The sequence below is a fragment of the Mustela lutreola genome, chromosome 7 (genome assembly GCF_030435805.1).
Source record: "Mustela lutreola isolate mMusLut2 chromosome 7, mMusLut2.pri, whole genome shotgun sequence".
Lineage (NCBI taxonomy): Eukaryota > Metazoa > Chordata > Mammalia > Carnivora > Mustelidae > Mustela > Mustela lutreola.
This window is the reverse complement of record NC_081296.1, coordinates 138,981,260-139,000,227: the sequence shown is the minus strand read 5'-3', so window position 1 is coordinate 139,000,227 and position 18,968 is coordinate 138,981,260. Positions and strand designations below refer to the sequence as shown.

The 18,968-nt window shown below is 39.2% G+C and overlaps 1 protein-coding gene across 6 annotated transcripts in view; it reads left to right on the top strand.

Annotated features, from left to right (window-relative positions):
* ZNF410 (zinc finger protein 410) overlaps window positions 1-18,968 on the top strand; it is a 40,637-nt gene that overhangs the window by 11,300 nt on the left and 10,369 nt on the right. For 3 of the 6 annotated variants that reach the window (XR_009355839.1, XM_059182847.1, XM_059182843.1), the window contains exons 2-8: window positions 3,180-3,360; window positions 4,413-4,548; window positions 7,164-7,382; window positions 8,553-8,744; window positions 12,886-13,036; window positions 13,665-13,846; window positions 16,248-16,337. Coding sequence is in view for 5 of the 6 variants with exons in the window: in XM_059182847.1 (XP_059038830.1) it covers window positions 3,328-3,360; window positions 4,413-4,548; window positions 7,164-7,382; window positions 8,553-8,744; window positions 12,886-13,036; window positions 13,665-13,846; window positions 16,248-16,337 (1,003 nt within the window). In the remaining variant the exon portion in view is untranslated. Of the gene's footprint in view, window positions 1-1,710; window positions 1,917-3,179; window positions 3,361-4,412; window positions 4,549-7,163; window positions 7,383-8,552; window positions 8,745-12,885; window positions 13,037-13,664; window positions 13,847-16,247; window positions 16,338-18,968 lie in introns of those variants that run through there. The other 3 variants (XM_059182845.1, XM_059182844.1, XM_059182848.1) reach the window with 3 other exon arrangements.

Below are 18,968 nucleotides of genomic sequence, written 5' to 3'. Positions count from 1 at the left end.
TAATGCAAGTCAGAACCACAATGAGTTACCATTCACACCTGCTGGGAGGGCTGTAATAATGTGTTGATGAGGATGGAGAGAAATCCACTGCTCGTGGGATTATGAAATGGTGCAGACACTTTGGAAAATAACCTGGTAATTCTTCAAGAGGTTAAACATAGACTTACCATATGACCTAGCAATTCCACATCTAGGTGTATATCCAAAAGAGTCTACTCAAAAACTTGTACATGAGTGTTCATAGCAGCATTATTCATAATAGCCAAATTGTAGAAATAATCCAGTGTCCATTAAGTGATATGTGGATAAATAAAATGTATATCCATACAATAGAATGGGGAGGGTTTGGGAGGAAATGGGGAGTGCTTGCTGATAGGTACAGGGTTTCTTTTTTGGAGTGATGAAATTGTTGTAAAATTAATTGTGGTTGTGGTTGTACAACTGTGAATATATTAAAAATAATTTAACTGTACTCTTTAAATGAGTAAATTGTATGGCATATGAATTATATCTCAGTGAAGCTGTTACTTAAAAATTTGCATTGCGGGGGCGCCTGGGTGGCTCAGTGGGTTAAGCCGCTGCCTTCGGCTCGGGTCATGATCTCAGGGTCCTGGGATCGAGTCCCACATCAGGCTCTCTGCTCAGCAGGGAGCCTGCTTCCTCCTCTCTCTCTGCCTGCCTCTCTGCCTATTTGTGATCTCTCTCTGTCAAATAAATAAATAAAATCTTTAAAAAAAAAATTTGCATTGCGGTTTTTGAAACCTGTGAAATGATAATGGGAATTGAGAATAGAAGCAAATTTAATTGCATATTTGCCATCACACTTCCAGCTAATATACATGGTGAGTTGCTGTGTTAAAGATGAGGTTTACACAGCTTGATAAGGTACTGAGTGCCCCAGTGTCTTGAGGTCAGCCTGCCTATGCTTCTCTGTCCTACTAGTCTCTCTTTAGTTCATATAGTACACATACAAACCTGCTGGGCAGCAGATTTGGGCAGAACTCAGTTATAATATGGATACCCATTTGTTTCAGAAAATGCTCATGTTAACTTTTTGAAAAATTATTGCTGAAATGACACTAAAATAAAAAGATACCATAGAGGGGTGCCTGGGTGGCTCAGAGGGTTAAAGCCTCTGTCTTCGGCTCAGGTCATGATCCCAGGGTTCTGGGATCGAGCCCCACATCGGGCTCTCTCCTTGGTGGGGAGCCTGCTTCCTCCTCTCTCTCTCTGCCTGCCTCTCTGCCTACTTGTGATCTCTCTCTGTTGAATAAATAAATAAAATCTTTAAAAAAAAAAAAAAAGATACCATAGATAACCATGGACCCTTGAGAAGTGGTGATCTAGAGGTGGCAGCTTTCTTCTTTAAGTTGTTATTACAGCTTTGCAAAAGTATCTAAGAACCAGTATATGATTTTTTCCCTTGTTTGGTGCACATATTCATAATATTCATAAACTTCGTTTTTTTTTTTTCATCAGGTGAGGATAATGGAAACGCAGCCAGCGTCATTGATTTCTAAGAAGCCTAACAAATATAAAGGGCAACAAATTGTTGTCTAGTTTCTTAGAGATTTTGCAATCTTGGAAACTCAAGAGTTTGAGGAACCTTAAGAAAAACCTGAACAAATATTTGGTTATTTCTTGGCTTCTTGAGATGAACTGGAATTGGGGAGAAGTAATTCTTTTTTTTTTTTTTTTTTAATTTGACAGAGAGAGATCACAAGTAGGCAGAGAGGCAGGCAGAGGGAAAGGAAGCAGGCTCCCTGCCCAGCAGAGAGCCCGATGTGAGACTCGATCCCAGGATCCTGAGACCATGACCTGAGCCAAAGGCAGAGGCTTTAACCCACTGAGCCACCCAGGCGCCCAGGAATAGTAATTCTTAAACCCTGGTGTTTCAAGGTCAGATGTAGATAGATGTAAGTAGGTAGATGTAATCGCTATTTATGCCAGCTGCTCTGTGGGTGGGAGTCCAGATTCTGCAGCTTAATAACTTGAGCACTGAGTCTTGGTTCCTTCCTCTGTGAAAAAGAGGGTTGAATAAACAGCATTGAACTAGTATGTGTAGGATTGGAATAAGAAAAACATAAGAGAAAGGAAAAGTCAGAGATTTATGATACTTGATTTTATGTGGGAAACAAAGGACACTTTCATTAATATCTTGTGACCTGTTTTTTGGTTTTTTGTTTTTTTTTTAATGATGAAAATGAGGATTTCTGGAAACCAGCAAGGGGGAGAGGAAGGAACCAACAGAACAATAAACATTTATTCAGGAACTTCTTAAATACCTTTTTTGTAGAGTAAACCTACCTTATTCTAACTTTCCAGTCAACTTTGGTATTAATTGAAAACTCCCATCCTGGGTGCATTTTACACTGCACAATTATTTTGTGTATGGTAGTGGTCCCAATTTTAGCAACATTTGTACAAAAGACAGTGAACTCTTTTGTCAAAAGTCTGAAAAAAATAAAGTGATAAGAAGGTAAGAATTTTAATTATGGGGTGAAAATAGCGACATCAGGGTCCCAAAGGTCCTACTTTTGGGAAACATGTTCAGATTTTGACTCTGTAACCACTTTTAGAAAGATGAGGAACTTGAGAAAAGAAAAATAAGTCATACCAGCCTGCCACCTAATATAGCTGCTATCATAGTTGTATTAATTTCCTTGTATTTTTTCCTGTTCATATCTTAACTAGTTTTAATAATAGCAAGTATATAATTTTGTATTTTGTTTTTGTAGTTTAACATGTCATTAGCACTTTTTGCTGTTGTGTTATTTTTATAACCATATTTTTAAGTGACAGTGCTATAATCTAATTAACCATTCCCTAAGTGTTGGGTATATATATGTATTTATATCTTGCTTGCAGTTGTTTATTATTATAGATGCTAACATGAAATTCTTTAGGCATATACTTTTTCTATTTTTAAGACCTTTTCTTAAAATAGGTTAGTAGAAGTAGAAATTCCACAAAGTACAACTTGTTTTCTTTTTCAAAGTACAACTTTTAATGGGTTTTTACATCTGTTGGACTTGTTCTATTTTAAAACAAGTGTTTTGGGTTGAATTCTTTATTTGCTTGCTTGTTGTGATTTTCAGATATGTAGACTTACCTTTGTTTATTTAGCTACATTTTTCTACTCCTCTAATTCTCTCTCTCTCTCTCTCATCCTTCTTTAGGCTGAATTGACTACCCACCCAGCACAGCATCTTACAGGAAAAGCATAGCATTTCCTAGAGGAATATGAGCATAACAGGAAGGTGTCTTTGACTGAGTTAAATTTTTAACCTGTCCCCTGAACAGCTACAGGATTTGGAAGCTGAATCAATGTTATCAGATGAGTTAGAATCCAAACCAGAGGTGAGCCCAGGCAGTGCTATCTATCTATCTGTCTATCTGTTTGTATTTTTTGTGGGCTATCTTCCAAGGTTTGTCCTTAAGTCAGGAAGTCAGTAAACTTCTGTAATGAGCCAGATAGTAAATATTTTCGGTTTTGTGGGCCATATGGTTTTGGTTGTTAACTACTAGTTTATTATTTTTTTCTATCAATAAGTACTTTCTCAAAGATTTAAAAACTTCTTTTACCTGTCGCTTTTTTTGTTTCTTTAAGTAAGTATAAGTTATTATACATCTAGGTAATCATGTAATGACAGAAATTTTATATAACATGTGGATGTATATGTACATATATGAATATTTACTACCACAACCATTTTTCAATTAATTTTATATATATCTGAAAGTGTTTTCTTTATAAATGTAATTAGAGGATTTAAACATTATTTATTATTTATTTTATTTTATTTTTTTAAGTGGGCTCCATGCTAGGTGTGGAGCCCATCACAGGGCTTGAACTCATGACCCTGAGATCAAGACCTGAGCTGAGATCAAAGTTGGACACTTAACTGGCTGAGCCACCTGGGCACCCCTAAACATTTTTGATTTTTTTTTTTTTCATTTCTCTTGCTTTAATTTTAGTATATCTGTGTCACATAGTGGAAAGGTCAGTGAATTTGGAATCAGATGATATAAGTTGGAAGACTTACTTCCCCTACTAGTCATGTGACCTTAGATAAGTCATTGGATGTCTTCAACTTGATTCCTTTATTTATTTATTTATTTATTTGTGATTTTTTTTTTTTTAATCTTTAAAATACATGTTCAGTCTTAACTGGGTTATGATGAGGATTAAATGAGTCAATATAATATAGCTTTTCTTTAGAACAGAGCACTTTATAAAAATAACTTTAAGTGTTATTTTGTAGTTAATGTAGTTTTTCTCTGAATGTGCTCGAAACTAGTCAGCAATAAAGATTTAATTAAGCTGTGAACTTGTTGTAAATTCAGAGGTTTGGATTCATTCATAACAACTTGTCTTTTTCAATATTGTCTCTTCCTCCTCCACTCCCCAGCTCCTGGTACAGTTTGTTCAGAATACGTCCATCCCATTGGGACAGGGGCTAGTAGAATCAGAAGCTAAAGACATTACTTGCTTGTCCCTCCTTCCAGTGACTGAGGCCCCAGAATGCAGTCGGCTAATGTTACCAGGTAAAAATGAAGAGTACAAGACATAAGATAAGCAATTTTTAAGAGCTTAGCCTGCTCTATCATACCGGTGGGATGGGATAAATGACTTTATAACTGACTGGTAGAAACTGTAAAAACTAAGAATTATGGAGAATAAGCAACCATGGGAGTTACTTAATTACCAATTACTTAATTGGTAATTTAAGCCACAGTAATGGATAGGATCATTCATAGAATGTGAGAGTGAGAGGAAAGGATCAATGTGGAGCTCCCTATTCAGGGTACAGGGTAAAGCAGGAGAGCCTATGAAGGAGGGAAAAAGAAAGGCTAGAGTAGTGAGAGAAATATTCCTACAGAATGCGGGCATAGAACTCAGGAGAATAGTCAGTATGCAGATGCTTCTAAGAGGCCCGTGGGATAGGGACTGTCCCAATGAGATAGGGCCAACAAAGCCATTGTTGACATTGGCAGGACCTGTTCCATGGAAAGGGAATGGAAAACCAGGGTGTAGAGGGTTGAGGTGTCAGTGCAAGGTAAGGATAGTGGCGGAAGGAACTACACTTTCTCGAGGCTCTCCTGCTACGGGAAGGAAAAAGAGAAGGATATAAGGTAGATGGCAGAATTCTTTTTTTAAGATCTGAAATATTTGAGGATGGTTTTATGCTAAGAGGAAAGAGCCAATTAGAGAAGCTGTAAACAGAAAGAGAGGCTAATTAGTGGGGAGGCTCCAGGAGAGGTAGGAGGAACTAGAATGCTGATCATGAGTTGTGAGGTTAACTTTGGATGGGGAGAAGGAGATCCTATCCCTGGACTGTTACCAAGGAGAACATTATTTTTGGGTGCAGTGAATTCTTTATTTTCTGGAAATTGGAATGTTTAAAATTTGGAATATTGATGTTAAATCGGGGGACTATTGGTGACTGGTGACAGCTTATAATAAAGTCTTCTGGGTACTGTCCTCTATTGGAGGTGATTTTGAAGTGACTTTAAAATGTTTTTCAATGTTTAAAGATTCAAGAAGGCAGATACATGCAACCAGCCAGTGTTGACTTAAGGCTTCCCTGTCTAGTTCCTAGCTTTCACATATCTTCTGTCATTCAACTCCTGTTTTTCTACTGGTATGTTGGAGTTTTTCCAGATCCTTATGGATTTTCAGTATGTATACATTTCCATGTGTTAATAAATTTTGACCTTCATTGGGTTTAAATTTTTCTCTCCCGATTTTAATTGGTTGAATAAATATTTTAACAATATTGAAGTAAAAAGGACAAAATCATTAATCTTCTTTTCTACATTAACTTCAGTTGTAACTTTTTAAAAGCTTATTTATTTATTTATTTATTTGACAGAGAGACAGCTAGAGAGGGAACACAAGTGGGGGTGGGGGGAGTAGGAGAGGAAGAAGCAGGCCTCCTGCTGAGCAGGGAGCCCCATGCAGGGCTCAATCCCAGAGTCCTGAGATCATGACCAGCAGCCACCCAATGACTGAGCTACCCAGGTGCCCCTTTAGTTTTAATTTTAATTAAAAATATTTTATTTTAGGGGTGCATGGGTGGTTCAGAGGGTTAAGCCTCTGTCTTCGCCTCAGGTCATGATATCAGGGTCCTGAGATTGAGCCCTCGTTGGGCTCTCTGTTTAGCAGGGCGCCCCCCCCAACTGATCCCCCCTCTTGCCTCTCTGCCTACTTGTGATCTCTGTCAAATAAATAAATAAAATCTTTTAAAAATATGTTTTATTTTATTTTTAAAGTTTTTATTTATGTATTTATTCATTTAAGTAATCTCTACACCCATGTTGGGCTCACACTCACAACCCCAAGATCAAGAGTCTTGTGCTCTGACTGAGCCAGCCAAGTACCCTGATTAAAAATATTTTATTTTAGGGGCGCCTGGGTGGCTCAGTGGGTTAAGGCCTCTGCCTTCAGCTCAGGTCATGATCCCAGGGTCCTGGGATCGAGCCCCACGTTGGGCTCTCTGCTCAGCAGGAGCCTGCTTGTCCTCTCTCTCTGCCTGCCTCTCTGTCTACTTGTGATCTTTGTCTGTCAAATAAATAAATAAAATCTTAAAAAAAAAAATTCATTCCTCCCTTTAAAGTTCTAGAGAGCAAGTCTTCCAAATTATTTCTTTACATTTCAGTGTAAACTCATAAATATAATGAAACATTTATGATTCTATAAAATTTCAGTGATTTCTCAGGTTGTGGTTTTTTGCCCCCAGTGACTCAATAGAACTGTCACATACATGCTATAAAAATTAAAGGGAGGGAATCTTTTCCCAAGACAAATAATTAAAAATTTAGAATCCTATTCTTGAGTTAGTATTTATTGTATAAATACATTTTTCGAGGGAAAAGTACTGATTTCTGGCCTTGAAAGGACAAAGGCCAATAATGTCCAAATGTGGATGGTTGGTTGGTTGTTACTGCCAAGTGTCAAATGAATCTGTCCCTCATATTTTGGCTGACTCCCTTTAAAACTTAAAGTTATCACTCTGTTTTCTTCTGAGGGAAATTTTGTATTTGTAAAATAAAAATGCTGCTGCTCCTATAAGGGCTCTTTTAAGGGTGCTGTGTATCAGAATAGTGAGCTCTGTGGATATGGGTGCTACATAATGCCGTGATATTTTTCCCTTTGTCAGATGATACTCCAAGTCATACAAACTCCTCCAAGGAGGTCCCTTCCTCAGCTGTGTTGAGAAGCCTTCAGGTGAATGTGGGCCCAGACGGAGAGGAGACAAGGGCTCAGACTGTACAGAAGTCCCCGGAGTTTTTGTCCACTCCAGAGTCTCCTAGCTTGTTGCAAGATCTACAGCCGAGTGATAGCACTTCTTTTATTCTTCTTAACCTAACAAGAGCAGGTACTCTCTCTCCTTTTTTGAACTCTGCTCATGCTTGAGGACAGAAACTGGGGGTGGGGCATATCTAACTCAGTCATACTTAAGATGGAAAGAAGCCTTATTATTTTATAATTTTAGAGAATTGGTATAGTCTGGTTGTAAGTTGAATGGATAGAGGGAGAAGGCAGACTTTAGGATGACTCAGAAGTTTCTCGTTTGGGAAATGAGGTTGTGCCAGTCAGCAAGATAGTGAGCCCAAGAACAGGGTTGGGGGAGGATGATTAGTTCCAGTTTCTGCTTGTTGATGTATTTCAGAGGGACATTCATGAGGAGGTGTCCTTTAGACAATTAGAAACAGAGTTCTAGAAATGTCTGGTGGGAAATAAGTTGTTTTGGTGCTTATCAGCATTCAGGAAATGTATGAAACAGTGAGCATGGATTCTTTGATTCAGAAGCATAAACAGAAAAGAAGGCAAATCTGGGACCCTGGAAAAAACATTTAAGAGAGTAGCAGAAGAGTGGGGAGGAGCTGCTAGAGAGGGATAAGGAAAACAGAAGGAGAGTGAAATAGGAGAAGCCAAGAGAGGGAAAATGTCTAAAAAGAAGAAAAAGGCCGTAAGTCATGCCACATACCCCAGGAGAGGCTAGTGAGGGGAGGACTGGGAAGTTTATGTCTGGTGACCTGAGCAAGAGCAGTTGTTACTGAGGTGGTAGAGGTCAAGGCCAGGGTTCTAACCGTGACAGATGATAAAGTGGATACAAAAGTTGGGAGTTACACTTGGCAGGAAACTTGACTGTGAGTGAATAGCTAGAGAAGTACTTGAGATTTTATCTTCTTTTTAAAAATGAAGATGGGCGAGACATTTAAAGGCTCTGAGCGCAGGTCGTGAGGTGGCCAGTAGAGAGGAATGGCTTGCAGATGGCCAAGAGAAGATGACTGGTAGGGTCAGGATCCTAGGTTGCTTGCCCTGGGAGGACAGCTTTGCCTCTGAAACCAGAGGAGGTAAGAAAGATAAGCCTGTCTGGGAGTGGAAAGTGAGAACCTCAAGTAGTAGGAGAACAGAAGCTTGAGGTGAGAGGTGAAAATCTACAGGAGCGGATTCAGCTATTCCAGATACGAAGTATCTGAGCCAGGGCCAGTAAAAGGGTAACTTGGTGGGTAACTTTCACATATCCCCTTGTTTCTTCCAGGTCTGGGCTCTTCAGCTGAGCACTTAGTATTTGTACAAGATGAGGCAGAGGATTCAGGGAATGATTTCCTCTCCGGTGAGAGCACGGACAGTAGCATTCCATGGTTCCTCCGGGTTCAGGAGTTGGCTCATGATAGTTTGATTGCTGCTACTCGCGCACAGCTGGCAAAGAATGCAAAAACCAGCAGCAATGGTGAGACCCCTATGATGTTTTTCATTTCCAGTATTCTGCATGGAGATTTTGGTAATGCAATGACTGTAATCGAAGTTATTTTATTGGTGAGAACAACAGCTAGAAATGTGTACATTGTCTTATTTTCTATAAAGTAACTTCGCTCTGACAGATTCACATGCAAAATCAACACCACCAGCATTCCCAGTTGTCAGCTTTGAATTATGTACAGAGACCCTTTAAAGGGAAAACATTTTCACGGATCAAGATGTTACCTTGAGTTGTTTTTATTGTACTGTTCCCTATACTTGGAGCTTTTATACCATTATAAAATCAAAACAATATTACCAATTAATAGGAATAAAACTACAAAACCAGTGAAAATAAAGTTAATATTTTATTTTGGCAGACGGTGTTTTGTCGAAACTGAATTGCTACTCATAGCAATTTAGCAATTTCAGTAGCTACAACTGCTTTTTTGAGGGGGGGGCTTTCATCATATGATCTTAAATATCCAAACAGTCTGTAGTGCTGTTTCTTTTGAGTTCAGCATGCCTGTACTAACTGTCCCACTTTTCTCTGTCCAGTAGTTTTCAGGTGTAGTCCTTGGGTCATCAGCATCATCTGGGAACTTAGAAATACAAATTCTCAGGCCTCATCCTACTGAGTCAGAAACATGCGCTCTTTTAGTAAGCCCTCTCAGTGGTTCCAATACATGTTAAAGCTTTAGGACCACAACTCTATTTAAACCACCCCTAAACCATTGCACAACCTTTGCTTATGTACCATGCCATAATACTTTTTGTTTTAGAGCTGCTTCTATATTTTCTCTTTAATCTGTGACAGTTAAGGTACTACAACAAATTATTAAGGTAAGATACACATTATCATGATCACAAACCAAGCTTAAAGTACTGAAATTTCATGTTGGTCCATGACTGTTTGCAGCACGTGCAGATGATCTAGAATGTGCTTACGACTATTCTGTGACTATGGTACAAGTGAAAATAAAAAATTAGAAACTTTCTCAAGGATCCCTGAGAATATTTCAAAATATTCCAGTTTTAGAAACATTAACCTTAATCTTTTCTACATGGAGAATTCCAGACTTCTTTCTTTAAAATTTTTATTTAAATTGCAGTTAGTTAACATACAGCTGAATGTTAGTTTCGGATATACAGTATAGTGGTTCAGCACCGGGTGCTCATCCCAGGTACACTCCTTAATCCCCATCACCTGTTGCACCCACCCCCCCATCCCTCCATTAGTGACCATCAGTTGTTTTATATTGGTAAGAGTCTCTATCTTGGTTTGCCTCTCCGTTTCCCCCCCCCTTTGCTCTTTTGTTTCTTAAATTCCACCTGTGAGTGAGATCATACGGTTTTTGTCCTTCTCTAAATGACTTACTTCACTTAGCATAATAGTTTCTTGCTCCATCTGTGTCACTGCAAAGAGAACTTCAGAATTTTCTTAGTTTCAGAATAATTAGTTCTGCTTTGACAACCGTAGTGCTCCTTAGAATGGCCAGTTTTACCATTTTGGGGAGGCTGTAAAGTTCAGATTCTTCCCCTGATGCTTTTTCTAATCTCTGGATCCTGAAACCGTCCACATCTCCTCTTTGCGTTAAGGAAGTTGTGCTGCATGTGCCAGGAAGAAGCTGTGCGGGGAGGGAACTTAGGGCTTGGTGTCTTGAGACCTGGGATCCAGACCTGGTGCTGTCATGAACCAGTCCTCTGCCTAGGAGATTTAACCTTCTTAGCCTCAGTATTCTCGTGTTCAGAACACAAGAGATTGAGTAGTTTACCTGATGGGGTTGTTTTGGAGATTTAAATGAGAGTGTCTCTAGGAGAGCTTATAACCAGCAAAGCATTGTGTGGGTGTTTTTATTACTCTCAAAATATGTTACCTTACTACCTAACAACTACCTTGTATACTTAAATATAAAATGAGCCCAAATATATGAGAGTCTTCTATTTTGTCAATAAGATGATTCCATAAAACCTTTTCAGCGGGCTAACTTAGATATATAAACTGTTAGGCATCTAGATAAAAGTAAACACTAAGTTGTTTTTGAAAATTTTATTATTTTGATTACACACACATTTTAAATCATGAAATACTTTAATTTAATATTGCTTTTCACCCACTAACATAATTTTTTATCCCGTATTTAAATGCATCTTTAACAGAAATATCTTTGTTGTTACTAAAGCCATTTTGTGAGTCTTGTAGCAGTTTCTCAGAGCAGTTTCTTCACCTCTATCTAAGTTGACTGAAATACGGATGTATTTAAATTTTGTATATGATGCTTTATATAAGGGGTTAGCAAAGGGCCAAATAACTACCTGTTTTGTAAATAAAGTTTGGTTGGAATACAGGCATATCCATTCATTACAAATTGTCTGGCTGCTCCAGTGGCAAAGTTGAGTAGTTGTGACAGAGACCATATGGTCCTTTAAGCCAAAAATACTTAGAATTTGGCTCTTTACAGAGTAAGTTTACTGACGCATACTATATATGATACTCCTGCTGGAATTTTATCCTGAATGCAAAGACCTCACATAACTGTGGGATCTTTAAGGTGTTTACAGTGTTACACAACGTGCACCGTATAAAGTGTTGAATTTCTTTGTCTTTCTCTTTTTGGGGGGAACCAGTTTGTCAGATCTCTAAATATCCAAAACTATTGTTGCTTGATGTCATTTTAAGCTAATCTGTCTTCGGCAAACAGTGCTCTGTTTTTTTAAGGAGTAGTTTCATAAGGACTCAAATACAAGACAATTCACTATTTTCTGAGCGGTTTTTAAATTTCATGATTATATCAGTGTTCTCATTGTATCTACAACATTGAATACACAAAGTCCCAAAAGTCAGCTGTTTAAATTTCTATATTAATTTCTACTGAGCTTTCATTAGAAATTAATTAGCTGAAGCTCTGGAGTTGGTGGGAAATTTCCTATATGATATATATAGTTTTGTACTGTTTAAAATTTACCTATGTGCAGCTCATTTTCAATTAAATAAAAACTGTGTGGGACGATATTAAAAAAGAAAAAAAATTAAAAGTAACTAACAAAAGGCATCTTAGATTCTACTCTGAACTTGGAGCATTTAGTTTTATGATTAGCACTTGGTGACATGTACAGCAAGGAGCATGTAGGACAGGAAGAGCATTAAGATTAATATTCAGGATGGAACCTTGATCAGCTGTCAGGTTCCAGGAAATATGATGGGTACCACATTTATTGTTCCTGTTCTTGGCTTTTGAGAGGGAAATTTGGAAATATAAATCTTATTCCTGAGGTATATGTCTTAGAAAGATAAACTCCATTTGCTTGTAGCAAAATTAAGTTGTAGTCATAGTCATAAATATTTTTCTCTGTTGATGTCCAACTATATCTGTAAGAAATTAAAGAAAAGGCATACTACCTATGAATCTGGGATTTATATAAAGCTTTAATTAACTGATTTCACTTAAATTTAAGGGAGACACATGCCCTTCTTCCTTCCTTTTGTTCTGTTGAACAAAAAACTTCAGTTGATGTTGTTTCTAGCTTTTTAAAATGTGGTTAGAAATTATAAAATCAGATGAGCTTTTGCATTCTTAAAGAGAAGTGGCACAGGAAATTGGAGGGTTGTTCTTATTCTCTAAAATGGTAGGAATAGCCAGACTGACCTCAGAAGATAGAAATCTAAGAATGATCATTTAGCAGAGAAGTCACAACCATAAGCTCAGAACTAAGCCAGAATGGCTGCCTCTCCTAGAATAAATACAAGTTTACTAATACCTAGAACAAGAAGCCATCTTTAGCATCCCTTTCCGGGTGTTGACATATATGCTTCCCTGCCAATTTGTGTAATGCAGAATAGGTTTAACTCTTCTTTTTTATGTGAAGCCATTGTGGACATATCTTACATTGGCCAGAGAGGCCTGGTCTTGTGAAACGAAGCATGATGGCTTTTGAGAATTCTCTGGTGTAAGGGGATGGGAACAAACTGTGCGCTCACTTCTGTTGTTTAGTGGATATAAAGAGAGCGAGGGAAGCTGGAGAGAGTTACCTGCTTACTGATCAGTAGGAGTAAAATATAGGAGCTTTATTGTTTGAACCGAAGTACTTCAGCACTTCCTTTCCTGGATTACAAATATGTGACTCTGTTACAGGAGAAAATGTCCATCTCAGTTCTGGTGATGGGCAGCCCAAAGATTCTGGGCCCTTTCCTCAAGTGGAAAAGAAGCTCAAATGTACAGTTGAAGGTTGTGACCGGACATTTGTGTGGCCCGCTCACTTCAAGTACCATCTCAAAACGCATCGGTGAGCATATCTGAGGTGCCATACTTGGAGCTCAAGAATGTTGATGCTTCTGGAAGAGCTTGTCCCCAAGTGGACAGATTAAAGGAAAGCCAGGGTTCCAGTTCACTCATGATTAAGATGTCTTTTGTTGTTTTAATAGAAAGGTTTGCATTGTCTCATTTACCTCATTTTTCATAAATATTTAATAAGACATTTGGCACCTAAGCATCTTAGAACAAGGGTTCTGGAATCTCATTATAAAACATAATTTCTTGGAAAACTTAAAATATATAAGCATGGTTGTCACTCATAAACCTGTGAAATCAGTATTCGAGAAGTAAGGTGTGGGGCAGCTGGCTGGCTCAGTTGGTAGAGCATGCAACTCTTGATCTTGGGGTCGTGAGTTCAAGCCCCACGTTGGGCGTAGAGATTTTTTTTTTTTTCCATAGAGATTACTTTAATAAAAGAGGGTGGGGAGTAGGTAAGGCCTGGGGCATCTGTGGTTTTAATAAGCTTCAGGTGATTCTGGTATATATCCAGCTTTGGGATTTACTGTCTGCTTTAAAAGGCAATAGGAGATTTAATTTGGCCTTTCTAGAAAAGAGCATTTTCAGGTATTGTTGCTTATATGATTTTTTTCCCCCCCCAGAAATGACCGCTCTTTCATCTGTCCTGCAGAAGGTTGTGGGAAAAGCTTCTATGTGCTGCAGAGACTGAAGGTGCACATGAGGACCCATAATGGGGAGAAGCCCTTTGTGTGCCCCGAGTCTAGCTGTGGTAAGCAGTTCACTACAGCTGGAAATCTGAAGAACCACTTGCGCATCCATACAGGTGTGTGCAACCCTGCCTTCCTGTAGATGGTCTGCCCCTGGGCTCGGGGTTTGCTTGCCTGTCCTCAGGAAAGGCTCGGAGCTGGAAATAGAAGTGAAGGTTTAGATTTGTTGCTAGAACTCTGAAAATAGAGTTTCTTTTTTTCACCTGCGTGTGAGGAATGGGCAGTGTTGAGTCCTGCCTGTAGGAGCCTAAAGTGTAGGAAGGGGTGTAAGACCTTCTCTGATAACAACGATAACAAGTATTTCCAAATATCTTCGACAATTACATGGTTGTAATTTTGATCAGTAATATTTATTGAATCACACAAACCATACAGAGCCTCTTTTAGCCACTAAGTGGGGTAAGGTGAGGGAGGAAGTACAAAAACTGAGACACATCCCTGACTTTGAGGAGCTTGCTTTTTTGATGGAGCCTCCAAACATGAGAAGCAGAATGGGAAAGTGACTTGACGGGGTCAAATGGCATGTTAATATCAAAGGAGCCAAATAAAGACACCCTGACTCTCATTCTAAGAGTTTAAGGGTGACTTACCAAGCCACTTGGCCCAAAATGTACTGAGTTTCTTATCAGAGCTTAATCACTGAACCAAGACCAGTCTCTTAAGATGTGTAACTGTTCTTCCCCACTTTCTTCCCCACTTTCTTTGTCTGTTCTTTCTTCTTGCATTGCTAAAATGATAGCAGGTATAATTAAAGGGCATTAAAAAGTGAACCTCTCCCCCCCAAAAATAAGTGAAACCCAAGCTGAGGCCCCATTTATTCCAGGTATCTCCCTGTGATACCTGCTAGATGGACATTATCACTGAATATGTTTTAGGGCAGAATAGCTCTTCCCAGCTTTTACTTGAGAGACTGAGCTATACTTAGTTCATCTCAGATGGCAGAAGTGACCACAGATCTTTATTAGTAGTGACAACAGTAATTAAAGCTACTGATTTTGGTGGCTTACCATGAGGGCTGACTATGTGCCAGACACTATGCTGAAAGTACTTAATTTGTAGTGTCTCAATTCTCAAAATAATCTTTTGAGATTATGTTATTATTGTATTATGTTAATTTAATTTTTTTTTAAAGATTGATTTATTTTAGGGGCACCTGGGTAGCTAAGTGGGTTGAGGCCTCTGCTTTCGGCTTGGGTCATGATCCTGGGTTGCTGGGATCGAGGCCCACATTGGGCTCTCTCCTCGGCGGGGAGCCTGCTTCTGCATCTCTCTCTCTCTGCCTGCCTCTCTGCCTACTTGTGATCTCTCTCTGTCAAATGAATGAATAAAATCTTAAAAAGAAAAAAAAAATTGATTTCAGAGAGAGGGATAACACGTTCAGACATTGTGGAGGGGCAGAGGGAGATAAGTGAACCCCCTGCTGAGCAGCATGGGGTGGGGGTGGAGGGCCCTTGGTCCCAGCACCCTGAAATCATGACTTGAGCCAAAAGCAAAAGTCGGATGCCCAGCCAACTGAGCCACCCAGGCGCCCCAGAATTCCTCCCTTTTCTGAATACTTAGCACGTTTTTAATAGGAATTTATACTAAAGTTATTTATGAATACATTTATCTCTCACACTAGTCTGTGACCTTTGGATAGGAACTACATCTCTGATTTTTTTTCACTTTTTATTTTGAAATAATTAGTCTCATGAGAATTTGCAAAAATAGTACAAAAAGTTATGTGCCTTACCCAGCTTCTCCAAAAAGGGACATCTTCTGTCGCCACAGTACAATACCAAAACCAGAAAGTTAATAGTACAGGCCTTAATTTAGTTTTTACCATGCATCTTTGATTTTTAAAATAATAATATAATACTGTAGACAATAAAAATTACAGAGAAATACAAAGAAGAAAGGAAATCATCCATAATGCCACTATTAGGCTGTAATTACTTTTAGCATATCGTTACAGATTTTTCTTTGTACCTCTGACTGAATATCTGTTTTTGTTTGTTTGCTTTGGTCAGTGGGACTATGTAAAACCTATTCTATAACTTTTAGAAATCTGGACTTTTTAGTGGATTTAGAAACTGAATCATAGAAAGAATTAATATAAGGTAAAAATCCTAACAGCATATGTGGTGTTAATCTTGATACCCTCAGAAGGGATGAATGAGATCACTGAGGAATGTAGGTCAGTGTAGCTGGGATCAGCGCTTGAGCCAGGAAGGAGGAGGAAGTATGATGCTCAGAGGTAGCCACTCTAGAGAGGAGGGCAGGGCTGTCTGGCGGGTTGTCGGCTGGGAGACCACTGAGAGGCGACACCTGCTGGATAGATAGCCCGTCTGAAACTACACAGGCCAAATTCAAGAAATCTGAGCAAGTCATTGGAAACTGGATAGGTTAATGGGAAAAGAGAGTAATAGTTGTCAGTTCATCAGAACACTGACTCTTTATCTCATTTTCTGTCTCTAGGAGAGAAGCCTTTCCTGTGTGAAGCCCAAGGATGTGGCCGTTCCTTTGCTGAGTATTCTAGTCTGAGAAAACATTTGGTGGTTCACTCAGGTACTAGAACCCATCCCAGTCACAGATTTCAGGGAAGGTGGAGAACCGTAAGGGTAAAGGGATGGTGGTGGGGGGAGGGGGGGTTGTAAAGAACTCTGGAAAGAAACAAGCTGTTCAACATAAAGTTTGCTCCTCATGACAGAATCAGAAATCAAAGCTATTGGTAATTGCATGGGAAGGGTTCTGTAATCAAGGGGGAAAGACCTAATTGCTTTATTCTCAGCTAAGTCGTTGACTGAATTGCTTTCGAATCCAGAGCTTTTCTGAGGAGATCAGCAAATTTGCATTGTGTTGGGTGCTTTATAAGGTACATCAGGTATGGGCTATGGAAGTTATTCAAAGCAGAGATTGCTGAGGCAGGAGTGAACTCAAGAGTGGAGAGGGGGGCGCCTGGGTGGCTCAGTGGGTTAAGCCGCTGCCTTCGGCTCAGGTCATGATCTCAGGGTCCTGGGATCGAGTCCCGCATCGGGCTCTCTGCTCGGCAGGGAGCCTGCTTCCCTCTCTCTGCCTGCCTCTCCATCTACTTGTGATTTCTCTCTGTCAAATAAATAAATAAAATCTTAAAAAAAAAAAAATAGTGGAGAGGGATTCTAGAATCAAGTAATTGTTCAAATGGTGGGCCATAGGAAGTATTGGGATGCCAAAACAGGAATAATGGAGAGAAGGAACGGGAAGTTATTTATGATAAGGACAGCAAAGCAATTCAGTGGGAGTGAGGGAGTTTGAGGGAGTTAGGTGTAAGCAAGCAGGGATAGGAATTTCAGAGTTGAGCTCTTACCTGCTGACAAGTTCTAAGCAGAAGGTGACAAACTGATAACCTGTGGGTTCGATGGGGACTTCAGGTACATTTTGGTTGGTTTGTAGAGTGTTTTTATTTTATCTTACTTAATTTTATTATATAGGGTATCTGGGTGACTCAGTGGGTTAAGCCTCTGCCTTCGGCTCGGGTCATGATTTCAGGGTCCCGAGTCCCACTTGGGTGAGCAGGGAGCCCACTTCCCCTCTCCCTCTGCTGCTCCCCTGCTTGTGCTGTCTCTCCTTCTCTTGCTCTCTGTCAAATAAATAAATTCTCTAAAAAAAAATTCATTATATAAAATTATGTTAAACATACATAAGAGAGAAAATAAAGACATTTTCTTACATAACAATACTGTTATCATACCTTTTAGAATTAACAATTCCTTAATTTTATCTTATACCCAGTCCATGTTTAGTTTTTTTTGCAATTGTCTCAAAAATGTCTTTTTTTTTTTTTTTTTAAGATTTTATTTATTTATTTGACAGAGACACAGTGAGAGAGGGAACATAAGCAGGGGGAGTGGAAGAGGGAGAAGCAGGCTTTTCACTGAGCAGGGAACCCAATGCGAGGCTCAATTCCAGGACCCCAGGATCATGACCCAAGCCGAAGGCAGACGCTTAACGACTGAGCCACCCAGGTGCCCCTCAAAAATGTCTTTTACAGTAGATTTATTTAAATTAGGATCCAGTAAGTTTTAATTATTATACTTGGTTTAATTATTACACTTAAGTCTTTAATCTAAATCTGTTTATCTCACTTTCTTTTTTTCATTCCATAGACTTATTGCACCACAGAGTTAGTTGGGTTTTACTGAATGTCTCGCATTCTGGATTGGTTGGTTTACTTCGTTTTGTTATTTAACTTGTTTCCCTAGATTTCCTATAGAAGAAAGTCAGTCCTAAAAGCTTCAAAGGTTCAAAGACTTGGCAAGGATGTGTTATAAATGGTTGTATGTGTTTCATTTTGTGTCATCATACCAGGAGGTACACAGTGCTTGGTTGTCAGAATTTATCATGGGTTCAGATGGTAACACTTTGATCTTCACATTGTAAAGTTCCCTAGCACGTTTTGCCGTATCTATGAGTGATGCCTGAATTAATTATTTCATTAGGATTGTAAAATGGTGGTTTTCTGTCATTCTGTTCACATCAGCTGGAATTCTTCTGTGTATAATAGGTCTCTTCTTTATCCAGTAGGGCTGTTTGGTAATTTGCACAGGAAAGGCAGGAAAAAAATGTGTGATCCTTTTCATTTCTTTTAATGATGAGTCTTCAGAATAAGAAATTAGAGCTCTTGTTTCTTCTGGTAAATTCATGGGTTTCTGTGTAGTCATTGCATATCAGTCCATCTCTTTTAACAGCTTTTTTGGTGTATAATGCATGTACCTTAAAATTCACCTATTGTAAACATACAGATCAGTGTTAGAAAATATGTAGAATTGTCCAGTCATCACCACAGTCCAGTTTTCAAACATTTCTGTCACACCAGGACGTTCCTTTGTGCCCTCTGGTTGTCAGTTCCTTCTCCCACCCCCAGATTCAGGCAACCACTGGTGAGCTTTCTGTCTCTATAGATTTTCCTTTTCTGGATATTTTCTGGCCATTTCACTTACTCTGGCCACCTACTGGTCTCCGGTAGGCATGTGTTTCTGACCCCAGCTCTAAGTGTGGTTGTCTGAGTAGGTGGAAGGACGACTGAGAGCTTTGGACTTGAGGGTACGGAGGATAGTTCAGATCACTGTGTAGAAGACCCACCAGTGTAAACACTGGGAACTGGGAGAGTGGTGGCAGGAAGTGGTGGGATAAGGGCGTATTCTGGACCCAGGGTTGGGA